This window comes from Gopherus evgoodei, chromosome 7, assembly GCF_007399415.2.
Source record: "Gopherus evgoodei ecotype Sinaloan lineage chromosome 7, rGopEvg1_v1.p, whole genome shotgun sequence".
NCBI classification, from domain to species: Eukaryota; Metazoa; Chordata; order Testudines; family Testudinidae; genus Gopherus; species Gopherus evgoodei.
In genome coordinates this window covers 93,082,074-93,109,965 of record NC_044328.1, presented here as the reverse complement: position 1 = coordinate 93,109,965, position 27,892 = coordinate 93,082,074, and the positions used below count along the sequence as shown (strand labels likewise).

Below are 27,892 nucleotides of genomic sequence, written 5' to 3'. Positions count from 1 at the left end.
GCAGCAAGCTGCCGGCCCCTCCCCCAACTTCTCCCCTCCCCTGGAGCCCTGCTGCCGCATGCAGTGCTCTGGGGATTGGGGTTGCATGCTCCCGCAGGGCAGCATTTGGCTCCGCGGGGAGGCAGACACGCTCCCTGCTCAACTGGAGCTCTGCCACCACTGCACGCAGCGCTCTGAGGGCTGGGGCTGTGCTCTCTGGTGGGGCAGCGCATCTGCCTCTGCGTGGAGCCTCAAGGTAAAGGGCTCAGGGCTGGGAGGGTTGGATAAGGGGTGGGGGCAGTCAGCGGATAGGGAGCAGGGTAGGTTGGATGGGGAGGTGGGGTTTCGGGGGGGATATGGGGTGGGGTGTCTGTGGAGGGTGCAGTCAGGGAGCAGGGGAGGTTGGATGGGGCATGGGAGTCCTGGGGGTTGTGAGGGGACAGGGGGTGGATAGGGGTCAGGGCAGTCAGGGGACTGGGAGCAAGAAAGGTCCTAGGGGGTGGCAGTTAGGGTAGGGGGTCTCTGGAGGGGGTGGTCAGGGGACAAAGTGCTGGGAGGAGGTTGTATGAGTTGGGAGTTCTGGGGGTCCTGTCAGGAGGCAGGAGTGTGGAGAGGGGTTGGCGCAGGCAGGGAGTCGGGGGGGTTGGATTGGTTGGGAGTTCTGGGGGTCCTGTCGGGGCGAGGAGTGGTTGGATAGGCATGGGAGTCCCGGAGGTCTGGCTGGGGACAGGGGTGTCGATAAGGATCAGGACAGTCAGGGGACAGGTAGGGACTAGGGTTCACTAAGAGGACAAGGAACAGGGATGCTTAGATAGAGGGTGGGGTTGTTGGGGGCAGGGGTCCCAGGATGGGGTAGTCAGGGGACAAGGAGCAGCGGGGTTGGGAGTTCTTAGGGGGGCAGTCACACAGCCCTCTCCCCTGAGCCCTGACTCCCACACACACAGCACGCCCTCTTCCCTGAGCCCCGCACACACACACCCCTAGGTCCCTGCCCTGAGCCCTGTACCTCCCTCATACACACCCAGCCCTCTGCTTGACTCCTTCATCCCCTCCCCGCCCCCCCCAGCCCTGACACCGGCACCCCCACCCATACCCCGCCCCCCCCGCCCTGACACCTATACCCCCTTACATACCCAGCCCTCACTCCAGCCCTTTGTCCCCAGCCCTGTGGGTCCCAGCCCCACACAGCCTGCTGCTGATCTTGGGTTCTGGCTGATGGACCCTTGCCAGCAGGGGTCCCGGCCGCAGGCCTTCCTCAGCCTTCTGTCAGCCTAGGTGAACAGAACCCCAGACCAGCAGCAGGCTGAGCGGGCACCAGCATAAGATCAACATTTTAATTTCATTTTAAATGAAGCTGCTTTAAACATTTTGAAAATCTTGTTGATTTTACAATACAACACTAGTTTAGTTATATAATATATAGACTTATAGAGAAGAGTCCTTCTAAAAAACATTAAAATGTATTACCGGCACGCAGAACCATAAATTAGAGTGAATAAATGAAGACTCGGCACACCACTTCTGAAAGGTTGCCGACCCCTGATCTAAACTGATGGGCAACTTCATTCCAATCTTCTCTGTCAAGATTTGATTTTTCCATAGGGATATTGAATAAAGACTGAAACTCTTCTGATACGTCAGGCAGAACTAACAAATTCTTTAGCAGATTATGTCAGTTAAAAAGGTGATTGATACAAGGATGCCTCATTTATTTGATCCTTTGTTCTGTTTGGGGTAGGCCACAAGTGGACTTGTTTGTGACCAGACAGAACAGAGAATGCAAAATCTTTTACTCCAGAGTCGGCAGGGACCCAGATTTGGATCCTGCCTTTATTGTACATCATGGGGGAAAGGACTGTTGTATGCCTTGCTTCCCAAAAGTCTTGGTAAAGAGATGTCAAGATGCTTAAAAACCACCAAAGTTCACCTAAAAAGAAATTTGCCATAAGGAATATAACTACTAAATATCATTCTTTTGTGCATAGCTTATATACTTATATATACACACAATTCTATAACTATTTAAAAAAAAGTCCAAGATGATGTGATTGGTGCTTTACCTGAAGGAAGTTTTAGACTCTTAATTGAAGTCAATGTCAAAACTCCCAAGCACCTTATTGGCAACAAGATGGTGCTCTGAATCTTTCAAGGATACACTTACATTTCAGTATTAAATAGCTAGGTAAAGAGCTCACCAAATATCTACAAAATATCCATAATTGTAACAGCACAAATCCACAAACTTTCTCAAGTGTAGTGTTAAGGTCAGTATTTGGTTTGGAGCAGTTTTATAGTAAGTTTTCATTCATGATTTTACAGTTAATTTTTGCCAGATCCTTAGGTATTCATCTGAGCCACTTGACAGAGCAGTTACCATAATGGGGTGTGTATGTGTATATGTGTGTGTGTATATATATATACACACACACTTTAACCATTTATCTTGTGTTCTAGGCTCGGAAGACATTTCTAAAGCTTGCCTTCTGTGACATATGCCAGAAGTTCCTGCTAAATGGGTTCCGGTGTCAGACGTGTGGCTACAAATTCCATGAACACTGCAGCACTAAAGTCCCAACTATGTGTGTGGACTGGAGCAATATCAGGCAACTCTTGTAAGAGCTTTTAATTACTAATACTAACAGTCTCTGTGACTAAAGAATCTCAGACTCCGTCTCAATATCAGTGAGTGTTATGGTTTGTTGAGCAATGTAATATGTTAAAAAAATTTGTGTATTGACGTGATGAAATAACCATCAGCATCTGCTCCCAGCCAGTTTATACAGTAAGACTATTGCCATGAAGTATATTGGGCTCGTTTTATAGAACAATATTCTGGGACAAGCAGACAAAGACATGGCAAATGTCCAGCTAATTTCTTTAGCATCACCTCAAAGTTCATTCAACATGGAAGTATGCAAGAGTTCCTTGTACAACTCATTTTTGTCTGAGGAAAAAAATAACCCTTTTGACATAGAGTACTATTGGTACTATGGGGCTTTTGAAAATTTTACCCCAAATCTCATAGTCCTTTTGAAACTCAATGAAATTTAGGCTTCTAAGGCCATGTCTACTGTAGTCCTTATTTCAGCAAAACTTTTCTCGCCCAGGGGTGTGTGTTTGTGTCTCCCTCCCCTCTCCCCCCCGAACAACATAAGTTTTGCCAGCATAAGCACTCATGTGCACTGTGCTATGTCAATGGGAGACTCTCTTCGGTGGGCATAGCTACCACCAGTCATTGAGCTGGTTTTATGATGTTGACAGGAGAGCTCTCTCCCCTTGGCATAACGTAGTTACTTGAGCACTCTTACAGCGTGTACAGCTGTGCTGCTGTAAACTTGTAAGTGTAGATTTGACCGAAGTCATTAAGAGATTTCTGAAAATTTTATCCTTGGTTCATATTAGGAAGCTGCACCAGTGTAACTAAATCAACTTAAAATAAATTTAACTATACTGCTACAGAATCCTAGTGCAGATGGAATTAAACCTATTTAAATGAATAAAATGGTTCAAGTACATCTACATTAGTAGTTTGTATTAGTTTAACTAAATTTAGTTGTGTAGGTACACACTTTCAAATGTAGAACAGCCCAAAGAGTGTAGGATAAATTGTAGGATTCAGTGCTAACTTCTAAACCTTCATTAGCTCCTTTGCACTAGCAGATTGGTGTGATATGTCATGCCAGGAAAGGCTAATAACCAAAATTTAATTTAGAAGTAACACTTTGGAAAAAAAATCATTAGGTCTGTAAGGACATGTAGTTCATTCATTCATCATGGAGCACAACATAAGTTTAAAGACAGAACAGGAAAACAAACTTTGTATAAATATGGATAAATATAATATTTTACATGGTAGCAGTCAACCATAATGCAAAAACAGAAACCTAAAATCATACCTTTTTTTGTAGCATTGATCTGGATGTAATGTAGTACTTAATTTTAATTCTTTTTGTTGATATTTCAGATTGTTTCCTAATTCAAATATCAGTGACAGTGGTGTCCCTGCACTACCTCCCTTGACAATGCGACGGATGCGTGAGTCTGTCTCCCGGATGCCTGTTAGGTAAGCTATTTCCACTACTTTTTGTTTTGGGAAGTATAGTTTTAATAAAATGGAATGATTATGTAATACTGGTAATGGACAGAATACACTAAAACAACATTGCTTTGTTTTTAAGGCTGAAATGCTAATATCTGTTTGCATATGGAAATTGTAAATAAGATGTGTAATATCCTCCTTTTCTACAGTTCCTAGAATTGAGAGACACTTGCACCTGGGATTGCCGGCTTTGAATTTTTAGTCTTGAAGTTTTAAATCAGATCATTAAAAGTGTGGGGTTTTTTTAAAATATTTTTGATCCTATTGTGTCTTTAAAAATATCAGTATCAAAAAGTAATATGCTGTAGAATATAGGTTCCTTCAGACAGTATTGTGCCAGTAGCCCCATTAGAGCACAACCAGTCATGTAGTACATGTGTGAAAATGGATGATTCGTTTGTTTTGCATGAGTCATATATAGAAGTTTTTTAAATACCATCAGTTTTGGTACTACTATGTTCTTACTGTTTAACCTAAATAGAGAGGTTTTAAAAGGAAACAGTGTATAATAGGTTAAAGAAAATATACCACCCTTGAAATTCTGAAAATTAAAGAAAATGTGTGTGGATTTAGATGCTAAATGCATATTCTCCTTCCATGCAGCATGTCTTCTAACTCTTACTTCACACTTGAGTCCCTTTCCCTGCAGTATTAGAGACTGATGAGGTTAGACCAGGCCAGAGGTGTATGCCCCTCAGCTTCCTCCTGACAAGACTGTCTGCTCAAGCGTAGTGCAAGCCCATTTCTGTGATCCCAGCATGTTAACTTGAAACATTTTCTTTTGGGGGATCTGCAGTAGTAACTCATTCCTTCTTATCCCTTTGACCTCTTCGTCTTGACCTCCTATCCTACTTGCAACCCAGGTAATAGCAAATGAATTAGGGGTGAATCCTTGTCATCTTTTGTGAATAGTTAGTTAGTTCCATCTGGCTATTCATGCGATTAAAGTAAGCAGGATTTGGTTGGCTTTTAGTCCTGATTGGTAATTCTTTGCTTTAGCTGTAATCCAGTATTGGCCATATGTTAGAGAAATTACATTCTTTGTTTAACCATTGTTGTTTGATTTCTATAGAACTGTATTGGGCTCCTTTTAGCTGGTATTATGATCCATGACTTCCTTGTAAGCTGTTCTGTGTGAACAATTGAACAGTCCCAACAATCTGTTTCCCCTTCCCAAACTATAATTTTCACAGCAAATTTTAAAAAATAGTTTTAACTCCTAAAAATTCACTAGGCTTGAAAGAAGGGTCTTGCTTAAATTTCACAGATCTGAATTAATTCTAACTGAGCTAGTATTTTACCAACTGATTAAATATGAGTTGGCAGGAGTTGAGATGAGGAGTGACAAATTAAATAATGGCAAAAATACCACAGACTGCTGCTGAATGTGCCAAGCAGGTATTGCCAACTGTTAAAACCTTGCTTAAAATTCTTTTTGATTTTGTTCCTAAATTAAACTGGGCAAAATCCAGCTGGCTAAATAGCTTAGTCAGCAAATAGTACTAATCCTTCCTGGATTCTGTGTGTTTTTGTTTTTAGGCAAGATGTACTATGCGGTAATTTACAACTAGTATAGAAAGAAAAATGAACTGTGATTTATTTTCTCCCTCTCCTCATGTTAGTTCCCAGCACAGATATTCTACGCCTCATGCCTTCACATTCAACACATCACATCCTTCCTCTGAGGGCTCCCTTTCCCAAAGACAGAGATCTACATCCACCCCAAATGTCCATATGGTCAGCACTACCATGCCTGTAGACAACAGGATAATTGAGGTAATATGCTGAATAAAAAATTGTGTAGAGCTCATGTAAAACTACTACTGGTTATTTAACCAGTATTTTAATTGTTCATGTTGTTGCTGTTTTCTGCTTAACATCTTCCCTTAGTTTGGTAAGTGGTGAAAGCGCAGGGTGACTAATGTCTGCCTAGAGATTTAAGTATCTTATCTTTCATGCTTGCAGCCTCTCACCTTTGCTAAAGTTTTTAACAGGTTTTGTGCTGCTTTACAAAGAATTGGTGGAGCCTAATGTTAAGAAGTTTAACAGATCACTCTTACTGCGCAAGAGCATGATCAGATTTGCTGCACAGCTGCTTACTGTTGGTCCTTTGGAATGTGTTCTTTGCCATTTAAAAAACATAAACTCACATGCAAATTGATAAATCAGTCAGGTGGTGGTGCATATCTGCACGCCAGTTGCAAAGAATGAATATTAAAGGCAATGCCTCTTATGCTATGCAGCCCATTAGGCCTATACTTAGGGTATGTCTTCACTACCTGCTGGATCGGCGGGCAGCATTCAATCCAGCGAGGATCAATTTATTGTGTCTAGTCTAGATGTGATAAATCGATCCCCGAGTGCTCTCCCCTCGACTCTTGTACTCCAGCTCAGCAAGAGGCTCAGGCAGAGTTGACAGGGGAGAGACCATGGTAAGTTGATCTAAGTACGTTGACTTGCATAACTTAGATCATCGTCCCCCACCACCATCACTCGGTGTAGACCAGGCCTTTGTATTAAGGACCCTAGAATTACGTGGTAAGGTTCAGCACAGCTGAGATTCTCCCTCCTTCTACTTCCTTCCAAACTTCTGTTCTTTTTGTAGATTGGCAGTGCAGTCAAGCCTGAAACAGGAGCTCTACTTGCTGTTAGGTGCTATTACTGTTAAAACTCACTGGGGTGGGGAGAGACTTACAGGAAGAGGAGCATGACCTGCACAACTCCTACCAACCAGAGCCTTTATTCTAATAGTTTTTGAAACTTCTCAGAACACATCTCTAGCTGCAGAGCTGTAAGATACACAGGCTTGCTTGCCTTTAGTTCCTCTCTGGCACACCTCCAAAATGGCTCATGAGGGAGCTTCTCTTCTGAGCACCTTTGAACTCTATAGCTGGGGAAGGATGCCTGTAGGTCAGAGATTCTAAGCTCTTTTTGGAGCAGAAGCTGTGTTCAAGGTGGGCTTTATAGGGGAAGTACCTTTTCCTTTTTTTGGTTTTGTTTTCCTTGTCCACTGTCTCATTCCCTCTTCACCAAACTCCATTGCCTACCGTATTTATGTCACAAAAATTACTCACAGGATAGTTTTACAAATAGGCAAATTAATTATATAGCCATCTGCATTTCCTAATAATTGTGTAGTACAGAGGGCTTTGACGGATACACTGTCATCTTTGTGTTTCATATAATGTAATGATGAGATGCCACTCTTTCTCCCTTCCCACCTTTTTAATATCTTAAAGGATTGTGAATGAAGTAATGTAAATGTGCAGTCTTCCAGAGATTATGTAAAAAGCTATTTGTTTCTGGAAGATGTTTCACACAGTGTTGAATGGAAAAGACTGGCTTTTAATAAATTAGTTTTCAAAAATGTGAGCATTAATATTCTCACTGTAGTTTAAAACTATACTTACTAGTGAGAAAAATATAACCTGCACAAAGCTAATGAGTAAAGCTGCTTTTTCTTTCCTCAAGTTCCTGATCGTTTGTTTTGATTAATTCATCTTAGCAACTGAAAACTGTTATTTTTTACTACTTCCTCTGTTCTTTTCTTTATTTCTCATTGCTTTTAATTAGAACAACAGCTTGAATGCTTCTCCCAGTTCCTGGTGCAGACGATTTTGTTTGAGGGGAAGAGTAGGTATTTTTCTTCATGCCTTTGCTTTCTTGCAATTAACAGCATTTGTAAGACTGTAAACCACAGTAGTGGCAAAGTGAAATTATTAATCTAAAATTGTTTTAATAAAGATGTTAGTGTGGCATGTTTGTTTTGGTTCAGTTCTAATATGTGAGTACGGTAGTTGGAGGTGATACCTGGACAGAATAGTTTGTGTCAGGGTTAAGTTGATAATTCTACAGACAGTGAAATTCATCCTTTGTGTTAACCCATTCACTTTAGTAGGTCTACACTAAAGAAGCATTGGCCCTACTATGTTTAAAACAAAATCTTGTCTCAAACACATCCTTTTAATGTATTGTCCGTCCTTTTCTCTGGGAATTGTTTTGATGAATTATAGCATGGCCACACCGAGATGATATAGCCAAGTAGAAACCAAGATTAAATAGTGTGCTCATAGAGTCACATTGCTTGAGGCCAAAAGGTACCGCCAGATCATCTGGTCTGACCTCCTGTATATCACAGGCCACCAACACCACCTAGCACCCACGTACAAAGCCCAAAAACCATAATAGATCAAAGTATTGCAGCCCACAGGAGACTAGACTATTAGGTGCCACAGCCAGAGAATAGGAAGGACTGAGGTGAACCTGTTCCCAAAGCCCCTGCAGCGGCAGAGAAATGATTGTCAGGTGTACCCAGATAATCCTGACAAGTGAGCCACCTTGCACTACTTGTACTTCACATAAAGATTAGGTGTAAATGACAAATTATAATACTGGTGGAGAATATATATATGTGATTACCTAAAAGAGCACCTATATTATTTCCTTGACTAAAAAGATTCAGCAGAGGTTAATATTTTCCCTTTAGCCCAAACTGAGATAAAATAGAAGTATTGAAGTGCAGTAGAAGTGCTTTTTTCCTTAGAAGTCAGGTGTATGTATATGTAAATCTAAAAATAACTTCTTTTAAAATGGCTTTCTTTAAAGTAGCTGAGTTTTTCAACTCATTTGACTGAAATTACACTCCTGGGCAGCAGTGTGAATGTTTTGATTCAAAACACAGGTCATAGATCAAAGTTTGTTACTAGCCACGATAGCATCCCTTTCTGAATGAATCTTTAGGAATTATAATTAGGACAACTCTTTAAAAATGTGTTGCTTATCTTAATAGAATTAGTATGGATCATTCATAAACTTTCGTGTGGGGTACTTGTAGGTTGTTCTGCCCTGCCATGAAATGTAAATGTCATCTGTGGATAGTTGGTTGGAAGATTTGAATTGACTTCTATTTTTTGACTTTTTTTTAATATTTGACATTTTTGTAGTGCATGTTCTTGCTTTGTATAGTACTTAGCCTTTTTGCCATTCCTATACTTACTTTGGGATATGGTTTATTAGAAGGAACAAGTTCTAAAAGTTGCTTCTGCCAGTACTGACACTGTGCATGACTGTAGAATTAAGTGCTGTAAAGTTTGTGTGGCATGAGGAGAAACACTGTACCAGAGTTGGCCTAATAACCTATTTTTAGCCCATTTGTAGAGTTGTATTTTGGACAGCGATGTAAATCTTGTGAGAACTTATTTACTTTGGTATTAGAGTGAAAATCTCAATCTTTTGCAGTCTCACATGGTACAGTGGGTGTATGTACTTCCAAAGTGTCTACTGGTTGTAAAGTTTGTTCACATTCTAACAATATTCCCCTTATATATAGAAGGAATCTCTCTCAGTGCGAAACCAAAATAGTGATTTTCTGAGTGCACTCACTCTAGATAGTGTAAACCACGGTAGGAATTATGTACCTATCTGAAATTCAGGGGTGCATAACCGTTTCACAAGACAGTACAATGGCTGGGAATATCAAAAACATGTTTAGTATTTTCTTTGACAAGGAGGTTCTTATTCAGCAGCAGTGATTGGATAGCAATATAGTTTAACTTCCCCATGAAAATCATGTAAATTAATTATGAAAGCTCATGATTAGAGCCAGGTTGAAAAGGGGGCAAATAGATGTTTTCAGCAAGTAACAGCTGGATTCTTGTGACTTCTAAAATATCTAAACCATTCTCTTTTGAAAGATACTGGTCAGTAATCTTGTGCCCTGAATCAAAGCTCTTTAGCACCATTTCATGAGTGATCTACTTTTTCTGATATCTGACTTCCAGACCCCTTTCTTCCCTCGACACTTTGTCTGACATTTTACTGAAATGTTGATATTTTTTTTCTTAATTTATTTTCTCTCCCATTTTAGGATGCAATTCGAAGCCACGGTGAGTCAGGTAAGGTTTCCATACATAAAATAGTTAGAATTATTTCTTTTACTCTACATTTATTTTCTCTTGTTCATAATTTCCTGTTTTGCTTTTGTATATTAAGCTTCACCGTCAGCTCTATCTGGAAGTCCCAACAATATAAGCCCAACTGGCTGGTCTCAACCCAAAACCCCAGTGCCAGCCCAGAGAGAGAGAGCTCCTGGATCCAACACACAAGAAAAAAACAAAATTGTAAGTACTGTAGTATTTGTTCTTCTTCGAGTGATTGCTCATGCGTATTCCACAGTAGGTGTGTGTGCTTGCCACGTGCACTGGTGCCAGAAGTTTTTCCCCTAGCAGTACCTGTAGAGGAGCGCCCTAGCAACCCTTGGAGTGGCACCTCCATGGCACGGTATAAGGGGTGCTGCGTTCTCCCCCACCCTCGGTTCCTTCTTGCAGCCAGTGAAGGTGCTTCGGAACTGCTGTTCCAGCTTTGCTGTAGCTTGTTCCCAAAACTGTTTGTTAATTCAGTGTATGGTACCTGTAGCTGTTTGGTTTAGATAGATTCCCGGGCCAGGGCATGCCCCGTACCCTGGGTTTTAAGTCTTTCACTGAGTGATCCACACACAGATTGTCTATGCTGTTTGAGGAAAACCCATCTTAGCGATGGCTGCAAGGTTTGCAAGTTATTTAAGCTTTGGACCAAGAGAGAAAGGGACATTAGGCTCTGGGCTATTCTGATGGAGTCGGCGCTGACCCTGGCTCGGGCGCGCCGCTTCAAGTCGGCACCAGCCACCGCGGTGTTGGTGTGTGGCGACCCTTTGGCACCATTGACTAGTTGGCACTGCCCCTCATCCACGGGGCATGCCAAGAGGACTAGAAAGAGGCCTCCTTCACCGTGACACCGGAGTAAACCCAGGACAGAGGCTAGACCCATGTTGGGCAGTCCTCAATCCCCACAGGCCTTTAGGCCTCCGACTCAAGTTGAGCGGAGTAGCCTAACCCATTCAGAGCAGGTCTCCCTGGATGTCCAGATGCCCTCCACACCAGAGGCTCTGCAGGCGGCCTGGGATGTGTCCGTGCCAGTACCAGGAGCAATGTTGATGTTGGCCCCGTGCTCCAGAGGCAAGTTGGTGCTTGGATCTCCGTAGTCACCCTTGGCTCGGTACCGCTCTTGGTCGAGGGAATGTTCCTGACACTGTTTGCTGCCCAGTGACTGTTCAGGGCAAAGTCCACGTGGATCGCCCTCGATGCCCACCAGGCTATCTGGTTGGGTACCGTCTGACCGAGACTCTCAGCACCGCTCCACCTCGATGAGCGAACACTGACGGGACTGAGGCAGATGATGCCAAAGGTCCTCTTCTTGGAGGGGTTATCGCAGCTGGTCACGGCATGAACGTTGACGTCGTTCCCGTTCCACGTCCCGCTCCAGGACCCCACCACGGCACCGCCTGCACAGCCCGGGTGTCGATCACCAACATCTCGCCATTGCGGGTCTGCCCGCCAGAGCCAATCGCGGAGCAGCTGTTACTGATGGTACCAGTCCTACACGTCAGGATCGCAGTCGTGTGGTTGGCATTGCTCCTGGCACCGCCACTCCTCCAGGTCCAGGGACAGTGGCAGGCCGTATGTCAGCCCGGCCTCCCTTCGTATTCTATCGATGGGCCAGCCAGGCTGACGCAGCCCCCGGTGGGGGCTCGCTTGGTGGCCAGAGCCTCAGAAGAACCATCGGCCTCCCTCTCCAGACCTCTAAGGAAGGAGTCGGTGGGACGTACATCCTCGGCACCATGCCCAGAGACCGACCAGGTGGTGGAGCCTCCGGTCCCAGTGGAGACACAAATTACCATGCTGGCCTCCTAACCCTCCCCGGATGAAGTGATTACGGCACCTCCTCCCTCCATCCCGCAGGAGAACTTTAGAGCCCACCAAGAACTCCTTAAAAAGGATGGCATCAAGCCTTCACCTTCAAACAGAGGAGATGGAGGAGCCCTCAGACTCCTTGTTTAATGTATTGTATTGTGTTCTTTGGCATTGGGCAGGGTGGCCTTGCCTCTCCACGAAGGAGTAGCGAAAATTTCAGATGCCCTGTGGCAAACCTCGGCGTCATTGGCTCCGATCTCTAAGAGAGCTGAATGGAAGTACTTTGTACCCGCCAAGGGCCATGAATGCTTGTACACCCACACTGCTCCTAACTCCCTGGTGGTTGAGTCGGTCAACCACAGGGAACGGCAGGGCCAATCAGCTCCTACCCTGAAAAATAAAGCTTCAAGGAGGATGGACTCACTTGGAAGAAAAATATATTCGTCCTCGAGCTTCCAGATATGGGTGGCGAACCACCAGGCTCTCCTGGGCTGGTATGAGTTCAATCTGTTGGGCTCCCTGACCAAGGTAGAGGACTCTCTCCAGAAGCGCAACAAGAAGGAGTTCAAAGCACTGGTGGAAGAGGGCACAGCAAGTGCCAGGGCAACCCTGCAGGCAGCTTCGGATGCAGCAGACATGGCCACGGTGTCCATGAGAAGGGTGTCATGGCTCCTGCTCTCTGGGCTGTCCAGGAAGGCGCAGACCTCCCTGCAGGACCTCCCATTTGACGGCAAAGCTCTGTTTGCAGAACAAATGGCTGCAAAGATGCATGACCTGAAAGACACTCGCACAACTCTCCAGACTCCAGGGGAGTTCAAAGGCAAGGGGTATTACTCCCACTATTTCCTTATCCTGAAGCCAAAGGGGTGCTCAGGCCCATCTTGGACCTGCAATGTCTGAACCAGTACATGGTGAAACTCCAGTTACGCATGGTCTCCCTGGCCTCCATCATCTCCTTCCTGGGGACTGGTATGCCGCCCTCAATCTGCAGGACGTGTAATTCCACATTCATATATTCGAGGGGCACAGACGCTTCCTTAGTTTCATGGTGGGGCAGGAACACTGCCAATTTACGGACTTCCCATTTGGTCTGTCTACTGCCCTCAGGGTATTCACGAAATGTATGTCGGTGGTGGCAGCCTAACTCAGGTGCCGGGAGGTCCAGATCTTCCCCTATATGGATGACTGGTTCATCAAGGGCAGCTCCCAGTCACAGGTGCGGGATCATGTGGCGCACCTTCTGTCCATGTGCAGCACTTTGGGCTTGTTGGTAAACAACACCAAGTCCAGGTTAGTCCCATTACAATGCATAGAGTTTATCAGGGCGATTCTGGATGCCTCATCGGCCAAAGCCTCCCTCCCACCAGATAGGTTCGAGACCCTGAAGGGGCTCATCAACACGGTCACGAGGTTTCTGGTGACAACAGCTAGAGTATGCCTCCAGCTCTTGGGTCACGTGTCAGTGTGCACCTAGGTGGTCCGTCATGCCAGACGTAGGATGAGGCCCCTCCATCTCTGATTGGCCTCTGAGTTCTCCCAGGCCAGGGAAAAGATGGACAAAGTCCTCACGGTGCCCAAGCCAGTGATCACCTCCCTACACTGGTGATCCTCCCTGAGAAACATGCTCCAAGGGGTCCCGTTCAGAGGCAGGGCCCTGTCACTGGAACTAGTATCCGACATGTGGAGAACGTTCAGACCCAAGGTCTGTGGTCGGCTCGGGATCTGACCCTCAACATAAACGGCAAGGAGGTCGGGCTGGTGTGCATGGCCTTCTGCTCGCACCTGGAGCGTCGGGTGGTCAGGGTCCTCACGGACAACACGGCCTCAATGTTCTATATCAACAGCAAGGTGGGGCCTGATCCTCTGCCACGAAGCCCTCAGGCTGTGGGACTTGTGTATAGCCTGCGACATCTGCCTACAGGCCTTCCATCTGCTGGGCACCCAGAATGAGAGGGCAGACCATTTGAGCAGGGACTTCTCCTCTCAGAACTAATGGTCTCTCCACCCAGAGGTGGTGCACAGACTTTTCCAATTGTGGGGAACTCCCCAGGTGAACCTGTTTGTGACTCGGCAGAACCGTCACTGTCCCCGGTTCTGCTCCGGGGGGTGGGGTGGGGGCTGAGACTCATAGACTTTAAGGCCAGAAGGGACCATTATGATCTTCTAGTCTGACCTCCTGCACAACGCAGGCCAGAGAATCTCACCCACCCACTCCTGTAACAACCCCCTGACCTATGTCTGAGCTATTGAAGTCCTCAAATTGAGGTTTAAAGACTTAAAGGTGCAGAGAATCCTCCAGCAAGTGACCTATGCCACACGCTGCAGAGGAAGGCGAAAAATCCCCAGGGCCTCTGCCAGTCTGCCCTGGAGGAAAATTCCTTCCCGACCCCAAATATGGCAATCAGCTAAACCCTGAACGTGTGGGCAAGAATCACCAGCCAGACACCCAGGAAAGAATTCTCTGTAGCTCAGATCCCACCCTATCTAGTGTCCCATCACAGGACATTGGGCATATTTACTGCTAATAGCCTAATTTTGGCAATTAAGTGATTTTTGACTATCTCATCGTACCATCCCTTCCATAAACTTATCAAGCTTAGTCTTGAAGCCAGATTTGTCTTTTGCCACCAGTGCTCCCCATGGAAGGCTATTCCAGAACTTTAGTCTTCTGATAGTTAGAAACCTTCATCTAATTTCAAGTCTAAATTTCCTGATGGCCAGTTTATATCCCTTTGTTCTTGTGTTCACGTTGGTACTGAGCTTAAAATATCCCTCTAATATATTTATAGAGAGCAATCATATCTCCCTCAACCTTCTTTTGGTTAGGCTAAACAAGCCAAGCACTTTGAGTCTCCTTTCATAAGACAGGTTTACCATTCCTCGGATCATCCTAGTAGCCCTTCCCTGTACCTGTTCCAGTTTGAATTCATCCTTCTTAAACATGGGAGACCAGAACGGCACACAGTATTCCAGATGAGGTCTCACCAGTGCCTTGTATAGTGGTACTAAGACTTCCTTATCTTTACTGGAAATACCTCGCCTGATGCATCTCAAGACGGCATTAGCTTTTTTGCACAGCCATATCACATTGTGGGCTCATAGTCATCCTGTGATCAACCAATACTCCGAGGTCCTTCTCCTCTTCCTCTGTTACTTCCAAGTGATGTGTCCCCAGTTTATAACAAAAATTCTTATTAATCCCTGAATGCATGACCCTGCACTTTTCATTCTTAAATTTCATCCTATTACTATTACTCCAGTTTACAAAGTCATCCAGATCTTCCTGTAGGATATCCCGATCCCTCTCTGTATTGGGGTGCTATCTCCAATGCCTTCCTCCTGTCCTGGTTAAGCCAGTTTCTCTATGCCTTTTCCCCATTCCCGCCGATTGGCAAGGTCCTGGAAAAGCTAGTCGGTCAAGGCCCGGGTCCTTCTGATTGCCTTGGCATGGCCCAGGCAGCATTGGTTCAGAACCCTCATGGGTCTCATTGTCGCCCTGCCGTGGCCGTTGCCGTCCCGCCCAGACCTGCTCTCCCAGGACCAGTGCCCCCTCCACCCCAACCTAGCAGCACTCCACCTCATGGTGTGGCTGCTCAATAGTTAGGGAGGAAAGGACATGCTCAGAAGGGGTTTAGCACATCCTGCTGAAAAGCAGGTGCCCCTCTATGTGCTGAGCCTACTTGGCAAAGTGGTCTTTGTTCTCCAGATGAGTGGATGAACGGGGCATTTCCCCGGTGGCTGCCCCGATCCAGTTTATTCTGGACTGCCTCCTTCATGTTAGAGCCCAGGGCCTGGCACCCTCGTCAGTCAGAGTGCTCCTGGCAGCCATATTGGCCTTCCATCTGCTGATGCAGGGCCACACGGTATTCTCCCAAGCTATGACTGGCCGATTCCTTAAGGGGTTGGATTGTCTCTTCCCATATGTTAGGCCTCTGTCCCACAGTGGGACCTAAACCTAGTGTTGGCCTCTCTCAAGGAGCCTCTGTTTGAGCTGCTAGCCACATGCTCCTGGTCACACCTCTCATGGAAGATGGCCTTCCTGGTTGCGATCACGTCAGCTAGACTGGTCTCGGAACTCAGGAACCTGACCTCCGAGCCCCCATACCCGGTGTTTAATAAAGATAAGGTTCAGCTTCACCCACACCCTTCATTCCTCCTGAAGGTGGCTTCCGCCATATGGGTCAGGACATTTTTATGCCAGTCCTCTGCCTCAAGCCCCATGCATCCAGTGAGGAGCTCTGCCTTCACACGCTGGATGTGAGATGGCCTCTGGCTTTCTACCTGAAGTGGACTAAGCCATTCAGAAAGTCCTTGCAACTGTTCATTGCCTTGGCTGAGCACATGAAAGGTCGGGCAGTCTCCACTCAGCGCATCTCCAACTGGATCACCTCATGCATCCGTACGTGTTATGTCCTGGCGGGAATCCCTCCACCACCAATTGTGAAGGCGCACTCGACTCGGGCACAGGCCTCATCGGCTGCCTTTTTGGCCCATGTCCCCATCCAGGGTATTTGTAGGGCTGCTACGTGGTCTTCAGTTCACACTTTCATCTCGCATTATGCGGCTGTCTCCCAAACGGCTGTGCTCCATCCTGAGAATTTGTGAACTCCTACCCACCTCCAACAGATACAGCTTGGAATCACCTACTGTGGAATACACATGAGCAATCACTCAAAGAAGAAAAGACAGTTACCTTTTCCATAACCTGGTATTCTTCGAGATGTGTTGCTCATGTCTATTCCACATCCCGCTCTCCTTCCCCTCTGTCAGAGTTGTCTGGATAAGAAGGAACTGAGGGTGGAGGGAGTGCGCAGCACCCCTTATACCGCTTCATGGATGCGCCACTCCAGGGATCGTTGGAGCACTCCCCTACAGGTACTGCTAGGGGAAAAACTTCCAGCACCAGTGCATGTGGTGAGCATGCACACCTACTGTGGAATAGACACGAGCAACATATTTTGAAGAACACCAGTTACAGAAAAGGTAACTGTCATTTTTCAGACTAATCCTGAAGTAGAAAAAGGCCTGGTCTATACAGGGGAGTGTTAGGGGGAGATCGATCTAAGTTATTCAACTTCAGCTACATGAATAACATAGCTGGAGTCGACGTACTTAGACCTATTCACCGCAGTGTCTTCAATTCAGTGAGTTGACTGCTGCCGCTCCTTCGTTGACTCCACCTGCGCCTCTTGCGGTGGTGACGTACAGGAGTCAATGGGAGAGTGCTCGGGGGTTGATTATTGCTTCTAGACTTGATGCGATAAATTGACCCCCGCTGGATTGATCACTGCCCGCCGATCCGGCAGGTAGTATAGACATACCCAAAGAGGGACCTTGGGACAAAATTCCAGTTTTTGAAGGACATAACTTGTGATAAACTGTTAGGAATGTTCTATTTAGTTTGTGTTGAAATGAGATCACCTTGTACTTTAAATTCCCATAACAAATCACTGTGTGGAACTTCAATTTCACATCCCACATTAAAATGTTTGTAGTACTGATTCAAGCATTATCATCTGAGTTTTTCTAAAGGTCCATATATTTTTTGAAAGATACAAGATTTTTAAGATTGTTGTTTGTCTTCATTTGAAACTGACTGCCATGGCTTTCATTGAAAAATGATGTTGACAATGTGTGTTCAATTTAGTGATAAGTGGTTAAATGAAATTTTTTATGAAAATTGAATTTAACAAAATGCATGTGTTCTTTTAAAATCTTGGTCTAGTAGTTTAGGCCTCAGATTATACCTAAGATTTCCTAACTGAAATAAATCACTGTAACTCTTAGGCTATGTCTACACTACAGACGTTAGAATGGCACTTACTGCTGCAACTGTGCTGCTATGAGGTCTCCTTTGTAGTCACTCGATACCAATGGGAGAGCGCTCTCCTGCCAGCATAATTCAACTATTCTCAAAGAGCAGCAGTAGCTATGTTGGCGGGAAAGCATCTCCCGCCGACCTAGTGCTGTCCATGCCGGTGCTTTTGTCAGTTAAACTTATGTCAGTCAGGTGTCAAGAATGATCTCATGCACTGCTCCTGGGGAGCTCTCTTGCCCTTTCTTCATTAGCCATTGTAAGAGAGTATTTACTAGTAATATATGTATCCTGCTTTAATGTAAGTCTTGCTCATAAACTAAGCTATGCGTGTACATGATGGTCATAGTGCAAGTATATTACTTTAAATTATGCACCAAGTGTTCATGTGTTGTTAACTCAGAGCTGCTGTGTTCAGTTTTAGGAAAAAAAGATTTGGAATCAGGAATGTGTTTTTCATTTTGATATACATTTTAAGATGCATGAAATATGAGGATTAAATCACTTTGTAGCATCCTTTTAAATGTAAGGGATGTCAGTCTTGTGTGAAAGGTGATTCACCGTAGAGCTGTTATTTTAACATGAAAGGACAATTTGAATTATTTTGATTTAGAAGGTAGAGTGATCTTGTAGTTTTAGGTCCTGGTCTGGGACTTGGGAGGTCTGGGTTCAGTTCCTGGCTCTGCCACAGATTTCCTTTGTAACCATAGACAAGTCCCTTGGTCCTCCTTTTCATACCTCAGTGTTGCTGAGGATTGAGTGATGCTTGTGAGGTACTCAAATATTGCAGAGAAGGTCTTATCTTGATGTATGTATTTTGTACACTTCCCCAAACTTCCTAATCAGTGCTGTTCTACTTGTGTTGGTTGTGGTCGTTGGGTGCTTTTCCTTAACAGTTGCTGGAGACACTGTCAGTACCTTAAATATCTTTAAACAAAAAAAATTGTTCCAGTTTCAAACTGTCCAGTTACACATTTCATTTGAACAAGAACACATTGCAATAAGGAAGATAACTAGATATGTTTTTTTGTCAATAGTTTCAGCAAAATATTGACCAGTGGATGGTCTGCACCTACATGACTTAAATGCTTTGGACAATAAGTCCCATTGAAATGGAACTTGTGCTCCTAAGTCACTTAAGGGCTTCTAAAAATGCCTCCCTAGTATCTTGTCAGTTACCGTGGGCAATGGGTAGGGCCATACCAAATTCACAGCAATGAAAAATGCATCACGGACCGTGAAATCTGGTCTCCCCCATGAAATCTAATCTTTTTTGTGTACTTTTACCCTATATTATACAGATTGCATGGGGAGACCAGCATTTCTCAAAATGGGGCTTCCTACTCAAAAGAGGGTTGTGGGAGTCACATGGTTATTGTAGTGGGGTCGTGGTATTGCCACTCTTACTTCTGTGCTGCCTTCGGAGTTAGGTGGCTGGAGAACAGCAGCTGCTGGCCAGGTGCCAAGATCTGAAGGCAATACAATACCATGCCAATACCATACCATGCCACCCTTTCTGCTGCGCTGCTGCCTTCAGAGTTGGGTCAGAACCCCATCAGTTACAACACTGAAAATTCAGATTTAAATATCTGAAATCATGAAATTTATGATTTTTAAAATCCTATGACCGTGAAATTGACCAAAATGGACCGTGAATTTGGTAGGGCCCTAGCAATGGGTGCCTTTTGAAATGCATTTAATAAATATTTACATTTTATTCAGGAGTATTTTTAATCAGTAGCTGCTCTTATAATTTTTAAGAATTTGATAGGGTCTGTAAACATTACATTACATTTCATTAATTAAAAAAAAATTCTTTACTCAATTGTCTTTTGAAGATCTAATATCACAATTCTGCTTTTCCCTTGCAACAGTTGATAACATAAGCAGCCAAAATCATCCAGGTAAAGGTTGTCTACCTGTTTTGGGTTTTGAGGTTATCTACTGCTGTAAGAGGAACGTTGAATCCTGAAATGGGTCTGGAAAGAAAATGGAGGAACAAGCTGGTATGTGTTAGAATACAAGATAACATTGGCAATTATCTTTGCATTTAGTCAAAGATCACCCAGAGTGTTGCAGTTCTGCAATTCATCTTTTTAAATTGAGTATATTTTTAATTTCAATCCTTGAAATATATTGTCCAGGCAGCTAGCCATGTTAACACTTGAGAGCTGTCAAAATGGTTGACATGCTTGTGCCTTAAATATGTATTTGTGTTCCAGAGGCCTCGTGGACAGAGAGATTCAAGTTATTATTGGGAAATAGAAGCAAGTGAAGTTATGCTCTCGACCAGAATAGGGTCAGGTTCTTTTGGAACGGTTTACAAAGGCAAATGGCATGGTAAGTACTAAACACTTAGTTTTGTGTGTTTTTTTAAATGTTGATATTGTAAAATGGCAGTTCTCCAGACAAAGAGAAACTCTGTAATAACACTCTGCACTTTTAGTACTTTTGGTCCGTAGAGGTGCACCAAACATTAGCTTTCTTGTTTAGTAACTGGTAAAACTGAGGCACAGTCAAGTCATGACTTTTCCATGGTCATGTAGCAAGTCCATGTCAGAACTGGGAATAGAATCCAAATCTCACAACTCCATTGTGTGTTCAATATGCTAGAACAGACTTGCCTTATCTAATATGCGACACAATAGCCTTTTTCCTGAAAAGGATATTTAGTTGCCAGCAATGGAGTTTGTATGAAGAAATTCCATATCCTGATTTCAAGACTAATCTTATTGAATTTTCACCAACTGAATTTTAATTAGCTTAGTCATCTTGGTGATCTCAGAGAAAGGAAACAAGCATGTATGACATTTGCAATGGAATTTGAATATGGATGGGAAAATATCTGTTTACATGAGTTTTACTATACGGTGTATAAAAATAGCTACAGGACTTGTAATTGCCAAGTCAATTTAGATCTCAAATGTAGGGTTTGTGTTTAAAAAAAAAAGGAAAAAAGCCTGAGATCAGTAGCAATTTTTCCATAGTTAAAAGAAAAATTAGATTGAAAATATTTTTAAAGGAAAAATATTCCCTGTGTATTTTACAGCTCAAATGTTGCATCATCATAAATGAGGACTGGACCGTTAAACTTTATAGCACTTGGTTATAAATGATTAAATTGATTAATTTTCATTGTCCAATTCAAGTGAAATATAGAAACAAACCATTATAACTGGAGAGAGTCAATTTTTAAAATGTCCTTTAATGTAAAATTTTATGAAGAATCTTTTTTGGTTTTGTTTTTTACCTGACATATGCTCTCTACTGAGTTGCTTCATGGACCAGATTTTCAGGAAGTTTGGTTTTGTGATTATACACCTTTAAATATATATGCTGTGTGTGCACAATGTAGATAAAGTTGTGCATGCAGTCAATTATATAACAATAAATGGTTATTTTTATGCTCAAAGTAAAAGTTCAATCTAGTGAGATACAACAGAAGTCACTACATAGGATCCAGTTTGGTTCTAACTTATGTTTGTCAGTGAAATCAAAATCAGCCTTGTTTACTGACATAGGTCTGATTTGGGGTGTGTCACTGACTTTGTTAAACAGCTTCCTGGGAGAGCATATTTTGGCACACATCCTTTTTAATGCAGTTAAATATTGTGATCTTATATCATTGAGAGAGGTTATTTTCCTTTTAATCTTTTTCTGTGTAGGTTTGAGGAAACAGCAACACGGGCCTCTTTATGTCAAATTGTTTTGATAGTATAATCATTGCACTAAAAGCCTCCAAGCAGGAGCTAAATAAAAGAAGACAAAATGGGCAGATTGCTGTAACCTAAATAGTGTTTCCAGATCAAGCTAGAGGCACCATAAGCGTTTCTGATTTGTTCAAGAATAGGAGTGTGGTGATTTGGGGAATCTGTACAATTTATGAATTCTGGTTGATACTAATGAAGTTGTATATAAAATTGCTGCATCGGGGAGTGCCTCTATTTGACTGTGGAATCCACCACTTGCTGACATAGGCTGAAGCAGCCACGTACCAGACAAAGGACTGTGGAGAGTCGATAAACTTAAATATCTGTACTCTGAACTGTTGGCATACTATGGAGATTAGCTGGAGCTGGGAGAAGATACTCCCAACTTATCTGTAGGCATCTGGTGAAGTGGAGAGTGAGGAAGAAAAATTAGCAACAGAACAAAGGAACTGGTAGGGAAGGGTAGGAGGACATCTACATTTGAGAGCCTCACTGAGACTGGAACTGTAAGCTTTGGACAGGCAAAGGGAAAAGAGGCATACTTTTGTAGCAGGGTTGCCCTGTTTAGCCACGCTCAGCGAAAACTAGCTGAGCTGAAAGACTCCATGCTGAAGAAGAAAAGTTGAGAGCTGCTGGAGAAATATCCTGGGCATCCCAAACAACTGTCCAAGCCTAAAAGACTCTCCAGAATGGTGAGGAAACTGAAGCAGGAGAAATGTGTATTCCATCTAGATTTGTGTTATCTTATGCTGTTAAGGAAAGAACAGTGGTGTGTTAGATAGACCTGGCATGAGATTCTGTCTCTCTGCTGGCTTTAACTTTGCAGGGGCCTAAAGAGGTAAACTGTAAATCAAGAGTGCCCACACTGCTCAAGTTCTGGCAGAGCATGTGTTTAAGTTACAGTACAAACTCTCAGAACATGGTGCTATAACAGAGGATCTGCATCTTGAGAGTGTTCATACAGACTCCAAGCCAGGATGGTGCCTGGATTGTGTTGAGATTCTGGAGGCTTAAAGCACCCAGGGCCCAGCAATCTGAGTGTCCAACTGGGGTAACTTGACTAGATCTGTAATAAGAGGCTTGTTGACCAGTAGACCAAGGGCTATGTTGTGAGATTCTCTGAAAAAATGTCCTAGGCTTACTTAACTCTTCTTGCTTTGCCTTCAAGGAAAAAGGTGAAATCCATAGATATTTTCAAGTATATATGAGCATTTGCAATGTTTTACACCTCTACCCTGATATAAAGCAACTCGATATAACACAAATTCAGATATAACGCGGTAATGCACCACTCCAGGGGGGTGGGGCTGCGCAATCCAACGGATCAAAGCAAGTTCGATATAATGTAAGATTTTTTGGCTCCTGAGAACAGTGTTTTATCAGGGCAGAGTTGTATTATAGTTCTCTTAAGATAGTCTTACAATGAGGAATGCATGCTTAACTGGATGGATATCCTATATTTTTCCAGAATATTCTGATGAAAGATTTAAGTATTCGTTTTTATATTAGCACCACTTCTGTTACAGACTGTCAGAGTCCATTTGGATCCTGTAGTGTCCTGCTAACATGTCTCTAGCTTTAAAAGGAAGAAAGAGAGCACAGGTAGCTTAAAGTGAATTGGAAACCTGCCTATCATAGACCATCACATTTCCTCTTTGGCCCTGATAAAGGCATTTTGATAAAAAATGGTCAGTTCTAGATTTAGATGGCTCTTTGAGGTTGATGGGAGATGGAAAGGTGACCTATCTAGAGCAAGGGTGGCCAACCTGAGCCAGAGAAGGAGCCAGAATTTACCAATGAACATTGCCGAAGAGCCACAGTAATATGTCAGCAGCCCTCCATCCGTTACCCCCCCTGCAGTCCTGAGTGCCTCCCGCCCACTGGCAGCCCCACCAATCTGCGCCTCCACCTCCCTCCCCATGCCTCCAGCCTGCTGCAGTCAGCTGTTTTGCAGTGTGCAGGAGGCTCTGGTGGGGAGGGGGAAGGAGCAGGGGCATGGCAGGCTCATGGGAAGGAGCTGGGGTCTTGGGTGAGGGGGTAGAGTGGTGGCAGGACCTGGAGCAGAGCAGGGGGTTGAGCAGTGAGCACCCCACAGCAGATTGGAAAGTTAGTATTTGTAGCTCTAACCTCGGAGTCAGCGCCTATGCAAGGGCGGCATATTAACCTCTGAAGAGCCGCATGCGATTCTGGAGCCACAGGTTCGCCATGCCTGATCTTGAATATGTTACACGAGTGCTTGCTCCTGTTAAATATTTTTCTGTGGAGAAACCTGCCTTAGGGTCACTGTTTGCCTTCACTAGTGGATGCCACACCAGCTTTTGGTGCTATTACACATTAAAAGACAAGGTGCCTGTTGCAAAAAGTTAAGGCATGTTTTTATAAAATACAAGTGGGAAATGTCTATTAACTGATGGAACAATTCCATGTTCTAAAAAATAATACTGAGAATAATTTTAATTTGTTTGGCTTTGTAATCACTGGTTACTGCATCTCTGCCTGGTTGTGTTATATCTGATAACAGCCTTCCATAAATCCTTTTTAAATAAAAAGAATTTCAGTTCAGTATTGTTAAACTTCTGGCTTCATAACATACATCAACCACAGTTACAGCAGGATCCAGTCACTTAATAGCCTGTTGGGTACAGTGTAGAAGTTTGGTGTTTAGGAGAACAATATAGATCGATAAGTTACAGAATAAACTGCATACCAAAATTATGAAAATAGCTCTCAGCTGAAGGTTTCTAGGTAGTGTAATGGGAAAAGTATAGGGCACTTACTGAAGTTACAAGGAATCTGACAAAGAAAATAGGATAGCACATTGTACCATCAGTATGTTTTCTGAATCAGATTCCAAATTAATGGCAAACAGAAATTAAAGAGATGTCTGCAGTGACTAAAATGAATACACTGGAAGATAACTGCAGTCTAGTCTTAGTGAATCCCTTGGTATTTTTTAAGCTTGCTTAAAATTAGGGGGGAAAATTAGGGTGTTTTAGTTCTTTGAGTGCTTGGTTCACATCAGGTGCACGGTTATCGGAAAGTTTCCCTTGGCAGCTCCTGTTGGGTCAGCTGTGGAGCCCCTAGAGTGGCTCCTTCACGGCACTCAATATATGACCCTGCCAATCCGACTCCCCTTCAGTTCATTCTTACCGTTCATGACGGCCGTTGGAACAGTGCTCACTTGCTCAGCAAGTGCTTCCTTAGCGTTCTTCTGTTAGTCATTAGCGTTTCTAGTTGTTGTTGTAGTTGATTTAGTATATATAGATAGTTCAGATAGTAGGTTGGGAGCAGGGTCTGTCCCCAATCCCTAACCCCCTTCGGGCTCCAGGACATGCCGTAAGCCCAAGGCTTTAAGTCCATCAGTGACCCATCCCGACTTTTGTTTAAAGTGTCTGGGGGAAGCGCACCAAACAAACAGGTGCAAAATCTGCAGGGCTTTTCAGCCAGGAACCAAAAAGGAGTGTGATTTCTGCCTAAAGCAACTGTTAATGGAATCCTCTCTACACCCACAACTAACTGCAGATGTCCAGGATTCGGCACTGGGCACATCTGTACGGAGACCCTTCGCACCAGTGCTTTCCGGCATCGCATCCAGGGATAGCGGCCCAGTACCGCTCGACTTCCCCAGTGCCACACCAGAAGGCCGAAAGAGGTGCTCACCAGCCCCGAGAGCCACAGGCCCGTCGGGATGCACAGGTGCTCCCGAGAAAGGACCCAATGCCAAGTCCGCACGAGTCGGTGCCATTGACTTCAGTGCCTCAGAGGGGACCGTTGAGTCTGGAATGTAGCAACTCTCCGGCAGGGCAGTGCCAAGTGGAGATTTTAGAGCCACTCTCCACCCTGGACACTTTAGAAGCCGCCAGAGACCTCATCGAGATGAGGGCTGCACAGCCCCAGGTTCTCGGGTCAAGCCTCCAGTGCTGATAAGACCAGTACCGTCTAGAGGCAAGCCAGCTATCATGCAGTGCTTGCAGTCCCCGGCTCAACATCATACCTGGCACAACTCTCGGTCGTCTTTGGTGCGGCACTGCACCCCGGCACCGAGTCCCACGACAGCACCTCCAATGACGTGACATTCCCCCTTCCTGGCACCAAGGCCAGACTGGCACCTGTGGTAGCCCCTGGTGCCGTGACCCTTTTGGACCCCCTGGGCTTACCATCAGGCCCAGGGTACCTTTTCAAGGGGGTTGAGATCGGTAGCCTCAGAACACTGGCCACCCCACTCTCCCAGGGACAGGCCTACGCCTTGGGGATCCGAGGCCAGTCTGTCCCAACAGTCCCTTCAGGCTCTGGTTGAGGCAGACGCCACTCCAGCACAGAACCAGCCACAGAGTCAGGCTACAGCTTCGCAGGCTCTAACCACTGCGGGGGCGTGCACTAACTAAGAGGAGGTCGGGAAGCCGGAAATGCAGGAGGACCCGGTACCCCCTCTGGCCACCTCATCCTCTTCCCCTGATGAAGCTGTGGCAGGGGCATCAGTTTCTGGCTCTCCTCCGATTGACCACAGGGCACACCAGGACCTCCTTAGGGAGATTGCCTGCTACTTGAGGTTGCAAGCAGAGGAGGTGGTCGAGGCTGAGGACCCCATGGTGGATATTCTCACTCCTGAAGGTCCATTACGGGTAGTCCTTCCTTTGATCAAGACTGTGCAAAATAACATAAAGACCCTGTGGCAGACCCCAACCTTGATTCCACAGATTGCCGGGGGTGTGGAGCGCAAATACTTTGTCCCTTCCAAGGGCTGTGAATACTTATTCACACTTGCAGCCATGCTCTCTGGTTGTGTCGGCAGTTAATGAGAGGGAGAGCGTCAGGGACAGCAAGGACCAGCCCCCAAGTCAAAGGAGGCAAAAAGGATTGACCTATTCGGTAGAAAGGTTTATGCCGTGAGGGCCTCCAGCTGAGGATAGCTAACCAGCAAGCTATCTTCAGTAGGTATAACTTCAATTCATGGACCTCCATGTTGAAGCTGAAAGAGCTGATCCCTGCAGACTCTAAGGCTGAATTCTCTGCCACCGTAGAGGAAGGGAAGACAGTAACATGGACCTCTCTGTAGGCGTCCCTAGACTTGGTGGATTTGGCGCCTGTACCCTCTCCTCAGGCATAGCCTTCAGGAGAGCATCATGGCTTCAAGCATCTGGGGTACCCCTGGAAATGCAGCAAACCCTGCAGGATCTTCCCTTTGAGAGCACAGGGCTCTTCTAGGAGCAGATAGACTCCAAGCTGCACAGCTTGAAAAACTTCAGGGCAACCATGAACTCGTTGGGAGTGCATATGCCGGCAACCCAACACAAGCACTTTAAGCCCTAACCACAACAACAACGCTCATCTCCTCCTCGGCCGAGGCAGGATTTTTATAGACGAAGGGGCAGGAATGGCAGGCGAAAACCTTCTAATCTCCCTTTGTGGCAAGGTCATGCCAGTCCAAACCCTCATCAGGCTCTAAACAGGCCTTTTGAAGATGTGTCCGAGAATGGGGCGCACCCACCACACCACCGGATCCATGTTTTATGAATTGTCTATCCCACTTCTACCATGCTTGGTCCCAAATAACATCAGATCGCTGTGTTCTTCTCATGGAAGAAGTGGGATATTCTCTCTAATTCTCCTCCTCCTCTCCCTCCCATCCCCCTTCCCCATTCCTTTTCAGGGACCCGTCTCACAAGCAACTCCTTATCCAGGAGGTGCAATCACTCCTTGCCATAGAGGCAGTGGAGGACGTTCCTCAGGAGCTGTGGGGCAAGGGTTTTTATTCCCGTTATTTCCTAATCCCCAAGGCAAAGTGGGGGTGGTGGGAATGGTTCCTCAGACCCATTTTAGACCTGTGAGAACTCATCCAGTTCATGATGAAGTTGAAGTTCTGCATGGTATCCCTGAGCACTATTATCCCTTCCCTGGATCGTGGAGACTGGTACACCACCCTCAGCATGAAACTCATACTTTCACATAGCCATTTGACCTATGCACAGACATTTTCTCTGGCTTGTGGTCAACCGGAGATACTATCAGTTCACAATCCTCCCTTTCAGTTTGTCGACACACCCCCGAGTATTCACCAAGTGAATGTTGGTCATAGCAGCCTTCCTCTGGAGGAGGCAAGTGCAGGTATATCTATACCTAGATGACTGGCTGGTCAGGGGCTGTACCAGGGAGCAGGTAGAGTCTCATGTATGATTGGTCAGGTCCACTTTTGAGAGATTGTGAGGACTCCTCAACATGAAGAAGTCAACCTTATCTCTGACCCAAAGAATAGAATTAATCAGAGACCCTTTTCCAGGCCATGGCACATATTATTCAAAGCCTCAGGTGGTACCCGACCGCTATTGCAAGGGGATGCCTGAGTCTTCTTGGACACATGGTGGCCTGCACATACGTATTCAGGCATGCCAGAATGAGGCTCAGACCCCTCCAAGCATGGCTTGCCCAGATATACCGCCCGAGGTGCGACAGTCCGGGCTCGGTGGTGACTGTGCCACAACACAAACTTGAGTCCCTACATTGGTGGTTCAACCCCCAGATGGTATGTGAATGTGTCCCCTTCAACAGCCCACTGCCCTCCTTG

At 45.0% G+C, this 27,892-nt stretch overlaps 1 protein-coding gene across 10 annotated transcripts in view; it reads left to right on the top strand.

The window, feature by feature from the left end:
* Window positions 1-27,892, top strand: part of RAF1 (Raf-1 proto-oncogene, serine/threonine kinase) — a 118,096-nt gene that overhangs the window by 51,881 nt on the left and 38,323 nt on the right. For 8 of the 10 annotated variants that reach the window (XM_030571149.1, XM_030571152.1, XM_030571146.1 and 5 more), the window contains 7 exons: window positions 2,434-2,591; window positions 3,944-4,042; window positions 5,701-5,854; window positions 7,652-7,711; window positions 9,945-9,972; window positions 10,070-10,197; window positions 19,843-19,960. In XM_030571149.1, the coding sequence (XP_030427009.1) occupies window positions 2,434-2,591; window positions 3,944-4,042; window positions 5,701-5,854; window positions 7,652-7,711; window positions 9,945-9,972; window positions 10,070-10,197; window positions 19,843-19,960 (745 nt within the window). The remainder of the gene's footprint in view (window positions 1-2,433; window positions 2,592-3,943; window positions 4,043-5,700; window positions 5,855-7,651; window positions 7,712-9,944; window positions 9,973-10,069; window positions 10,198-19,842; window positions 19,961-27,892) is intronic. The other 2 variants (XM_030571145.1, XM_030571154.1) reach the window with 1 other exon arrangement.